The 5,500-nt window shown below is 48.0% G+C and overlaps 1 protein-coding gene across 1 annotated transcript in view; it reads left to right on the forward strand.

Moving 5' to 3' along the window:
• The first annotated feature begins 3,880 nt into the window (after window positions 1-3,880).
• LOC101558689 (arylacetamide deacetylase-like 3) overlaps window positions 3,881-5,500 on the forward strand; it is a 10,952-nt gene continuing 9,332 nt past the window's right edge. The window contains 1 exon segment of the mRNA XM_055138259.1: window positions 3,881-4,054. Coding sequence (XP_054994234.1) covers window positions 3,881-4,054 — 174 coding nt within the window.

The raw sequence follows: 5,500 nt of genomic DNA on the forward strand, positions 1-5,500 counted from the left end.
AAAAAGAATTATTCCAGTTCTGCCTTGGGGCAGGGGTTGGGGTTCAAGATGGAAACATCTGAAATATGGTGGTAGAAAAGTATAATGGTGGTGAGATTGGTGTGAGAATATTAAATGTAAGCAAATGTTGTGAACTACTTTATAAAATAAAAAATTATATTAAAAAATATATGCAGACAACCAAAATGGCCCAGGACTTAAATTTACAGATTACCTCAGTTTCCTAGTGATTAAAGAAAAAAATATTTCCTGCTGAATAAAAGAGAAAATACTGAATCCACATGGCTGTATTTATGTCATGGTTTCTCTGCATTGTTTTTGGTCACACTTTATGAAGACTTAAAGTTCACAGATTTCAATGGGAATTGACAATCCTATTTCTCTTAAAGAAATCCATCTCTTCACATTTTGCACTTGTGTGCAATTCAGATATTTATATTATGGCGGTGATGTCTCCCATTTTCAGGATCATGGTACACATTTCATAAACCATAAAAGGATCTTTTTAAGAATGGGAAGTAAATAGCTGACAGACTTTAATGCATAACCTAATTGCTGGTGGAGAAACAACAAAAACACAATTAAAAGGCAAATAAGTAGAAAACATCAATTTTGTTTTACAATTTTTAAAGTATTTTAAAAATATTTTAGGTTAATGCAAAAAGAGTACAAAAAATCTAGAAAGATATGGAGAGGCTATTGTTGCAGGTCCCAAAGAGGAATCGAAAGAGCTATGCTTGGAGTATCACGTTTCACTCAGTGAGAGAAGGAATCTGGAGTTCCGACCTCCATTGACGATCAAGAATCAGGGACGCTGTCTCATTTGCCAAGGTGTCGAAAATCAGATGGGCTGGACACATAATTCAATTTAGAGACGACCGCTGGACTAGAGCTATTACCAACTGGATTCCATGGGACCTCAAAAGACCACGTGGCCGCCCACCTACGAGATGGTCAGACTTCTTTATCAAAACCCTGAACGAATGGTCTGAGGCGCTTCATGTTCCTGGAGTGAGCAGATGCCATTGGGCTACACTAGCATGTGACAGGGACAAATGGAGACGTTACTGGTGCCTGCTTGAGCAAATTGGCGATCAATGGGATGACATGTGATACAAGTGATTGTTGCAGGAAGGAAGGTAGGGGACTCTGGTAATGGATGTTGAGAAAAACATTTGTCTGAAACTTAAGTCAGCCTCTTCTCCCCTGTTTTAACAGCCAGAATTCTTGGAACATAATAAAGAACTGCTCACCCACCATCTTTTTATTTATTTATTTATTTATTTTTGTTTTTTGGGTCACACCTGGTGATGCACAGGGGCTACTCCTGGCTCTGAACTCAGGAATTACCCCTGGCGGTGCTCAGAGGACCATATGGGATGCTGGGAATCGAACCTGGGTCGGCCGCGTGCAAGACAAACGCCCTACCAGCTATGCTATTGCTCCAGCCCCCCCACCATCTTTTCTAAAGCGTATAAGAGGGGGAATGGCTTTAGAAGACTCCTAAAATCTGGGTCACACCCAGCGATGCTCAGGGGTTACTCCTGGCTCTGTACTCAGGAATTACTCCTGGCATGCTTGGAGGACCATATAGGATGCCAAGGATTGAACTCGGGATCAGCTGCATGCAAGGCAAATGCCCTACCCTCTGTACTAAGGCTCCAACCCCAAACACACACAGTTTTGAGGGTCTTATACTAGTGGCATTGCTGGGTTCTCAGAATGTGATCTCCAAGCCATCAAATGCTTCCTTGACAGTGGGACTGTCTTTTCTTTTTTGGGGGGAAACCCTAGCAACAATAGTGAGTTATGTGTTGGAACATGGACTATAACCAAGATAAAGCGTAAATGAAGTGAAACTTATCACTTACAAGGGCGGGGACTGGGGGGGCGGGAGGGGGCGGGAGGTATAATGGGGTGGTTGGTGATGGAATATGGGCACGGGTGAAGGGAAGGGTGTTTGAGTATTGTATAACTGACATAATCCTGAGAACTATGTAACCCTCCACATGGTGATTCAATAAAATTTAAATTTAAAAAAATTAAATAAAAAAGAATGTGATCTCCAGTGCACACAATCGTTAGAGAGGAAAGGAGAGGGTCGGATAATCAGGATCTCTGCTAATTCCCTCATTTATCCACTTGATTGCATTAGTTCTCCACATACCCTCATTTACATAGGTCTCAGCTATGCAAATAGAGGCATATTCACCTGACTGGTGTACAACCAATCAGGGAGCAGAAACGGCGAAGGGGTGGAAACGCATAACCTGTACAAGTTCAAGTCACTGTATAGTGCGTGGAGAGTGGCGGTTGAGTTTGCTGTCTTGAGTGCAGATGCTGCCGCTGGATTTCTACTATTGTTGTGGCAAAAGATTTCATAGACTAGTTGGTGCATCAACTAGGATGATAAAATAAAGAGCTGTAACTCTGAAACAACTGGAGGTCGGTGTATGATTTTTACATGCCAGACACAAAGAGGCCTGGTTATGTGTGCAACTGGAAGTTCAAACTCCGTGACTGAAAGAAAGTATATGACAAAAAGTACTTTGTCACCACAATGATGACAAAAACCACAACGGGAAGGGCAGGGGGAAAGAATTCCCGGTAGAATGGAATCTCAGGACAAGATGGAGAGTACTCAGTCAGCCTAAACCCCCCTTTTCGAAAACAAAAGTGTAAGTACCTTGTTAGTATTGGGCACAGCCAGGGTTCAACCCAACTCTGAGCATCTCAGTTTTTCAGCTTCAGCACCTGAGGCTGTGACATAGTGAACCAGATAACCCCTAATTGTGGCATTGGAAACGGCACACGATCAGATGGTTGGCAACATTTCTGGCCTTTGCTCATGAGATGCCAGTATCTGCCCCACTGTGGCAACCCCCAAACACTTCCAGACTCCATCCCGGGGTCTTGGGAGTTAGAATCTTTCTAGTTTTGAAAGTCCTGTTCTGATATCACCCTCAGCACCATTGTGGTGGAGAGTCTGTTGTGAAGGAAGGCTGTGAAGTGACATCAACCTCTGACCTGACCTAGAAAGCCAGGTGAGTTCAGCGTTTCTGCTTGGCACGAGCAGGGGAAAGCCTGTTGATCTGAGCCTTCACTCAGCTAAGAGCCAAACCCTCATCAGGACTTCGGGGATAAAGATTTCTGCCCTCCGGAAGAATCTAGAGACAAGCTAAAGCAGGGGGGCAGAGGTGGGCAAGCTTGGTGGGAGTGCTGATTTCAAACAGGGTGGGACTGGATTGGAGAGAAGGGTTGAACCCAATTGATGCCAGAGAACAGTGGGTATACAGGCTGGAGCGATAGGACAGCGGGTAGGGCATTTGCCTTGCATGCAGCTCTACCCGGGTTCGATTCCCAGCATCCCATATGCTCCCCTGAGCACTGCCAGGAGTAATTCCTGAGTGCAGAGCTAGGAGTAACCCCTGTGCATCACCGGGTGTGACCCAAAAAGGAAAAATACAACAACAACAACAGAGAACAGCAGGTATAAAAGTCCTGTGGCCTTCGGGGCGGGTCAGGAAGGGAAAGAGCGGAAATCAAGCATTGATGTAGAATTTGGGCGCTGAGAGGAGAGGGCAGGTGGAGGGAGCTGATTTATGTGATGTCCAGGTTGTTTTGAGGGGTGGGGCCAGAATGCAACCGGGACTTCCTAGCTCGCCCCTAAAGCTGGGTCAGGCTGTAGAGGCCACTTTCTCCTCTGCACTGCCCCGTCCTAGAACCCATCCTCACCTGACCCAGTGACTCATCTGGGCTGGACCAAGACCTGTGGGAGATGGGGAGGTATAAGTGGACAAGGTCAGCTGGCTCGAACTGGATCCTAAAGGCCCAGCACTGGCCACTGCCTCCTCCCAGCCTCGCCTGTGGTGGAGACAGCATGGTGGGTCTCGTTCTGCTTTGGGCTGTCCTCTTGGTGGTCGGTGGGTTCTTGGTGGGGGCCCCACTGTGGGTGTTCTGCAGACATTTCTACCTGGTGGACATCCCCGCCGCCATCAGCCACCCCAAGAAGCTCCGGTTCTTCCACTGCATATTTGAACTGTTGATGACATGGGTGAGTCCCCCACTTTGATTTGTCCCCTTCTGAGGCTCGGGGGCGGGGCAGGAAGACATGGTCCAGAAGCGTCTTGTGTCACCTGGTCAGCTGCAGAGGCTAACAGTGTCTGCTCCTATCTGAATCCTCACCTTCCGGGATCCTTGGGGGGCCCCCCTTTTTCTGGGGTTTCTCCAAAGGGGCTAAGAAACCACCAAATTCAATCACGTCCTGGGACTTTCTCCCAGACTCACCACTCTGAGCTGAGGAGAGGAAGGAATTGTTAGGGATCTCTGGCCTCATCCCACCTACCTGCTCATGAGAGCCGGCCGAGCGGGACGCAGGGGGAGAGAGGAGGGACACGACAGATATGGCTTTTCAAAAGCAGCTGTTGCGGGGCTGGGGCACTAGTATAGCGGGTAAAGCGTTTGCCTTGTAAGCGGCTGACCCGGGTTCAATCCCTGGCATCCCATAGGGTCCCCCAAGCACCGCCAGGAGTAATGCCTGAGTGCAGAGCCAGGAGTAACCCCTGTGCATCTCTGGGTGTGACCCAAAAAGCAAAAAAAAAAAAGGCAAGTTCTGAGAAAATGTTTGTATCCGGTAGATCATGGTGAGGCCAAGGTGGCGGGTTGACCCGGAAGGACTTATTTGCTTTCCCAGAGGGCTGAGGGAAAGGACCACAGAGAACACCTGCTTTCAACGCTTCCTGCAAGGCAGGGTGACCCATGCTCCCAGGAATCCTGCGCGAGGAGAGCCCAGGGCCAAACCTTCCTCCCCCGGGCTCTGCTTGTGCAAGACGGTGCTTCCAACCGCTGCCCTGACCTTGACACTCATTTCATAGGCTGGTTCCCAACAGAGTGACTCAGTTCCTCATCTGCAAAGTAGGGGGAAATCATAGTAATCATAGTACTATGTCAGTGGCGCTCTCTCTCTCTCCTCTCTCTCTCTCTCTCTCTCTTTCTCTCTCTCTCACTGAATCACCGTGAGACACACAGTTACAAAGTTCTTCATGATTGGGTTTCAGTCTTACAATATCCCAACACCCTCCCTTTACCAGTTTACATTTTCCACCACCTGGGTCCCCAGTTTCCCTCCCGCCATCCCCACCCCAGCACTCCTCCTTCTCTCCTCCTCCTCCTCCTTGTCCTCCTCCTTCTCTCCTCCTCCTCCTCCTCCTCCCGCTCCTCCTCCTCCTCATTATTCTCTTTTTATTCTCTGTCTCTGTCTCTCCCCTTTGGGTATTATGGTTTGCAATGCAGGTCATCAGTGGCCTTGTGTGGGAAAACAATAGTTAAATCTTTCAGGAGGCGTGCGTGTGTGTGTGTGTGTGTGTGTGTGTGTGTGTGTGTGTGTGTGTGCACGCGCATGTGTGGCAGACCTGCACACATCCTGGCCTCGTTGCTCTTTGTTGGTTTCTTTTTCCCCGTGATGATGGGATTTGCAGCTCCTGTGTGTGATGCTGCTTTA

Source organism: Sorex araneus, chromosome 5, assembly GCF_027595985.1.
Source record: "Sorex araneus isolate mSorAra2 chromosome 5, mSorAra2.pri, whole genome shotgun sequence".
Classification (NCBI taxonomy): Eukaryota; Metazoa; Chordata; class Mammalia; order Eulipotyphla; family Soricidae; genus Sorex; species Sorex araneus.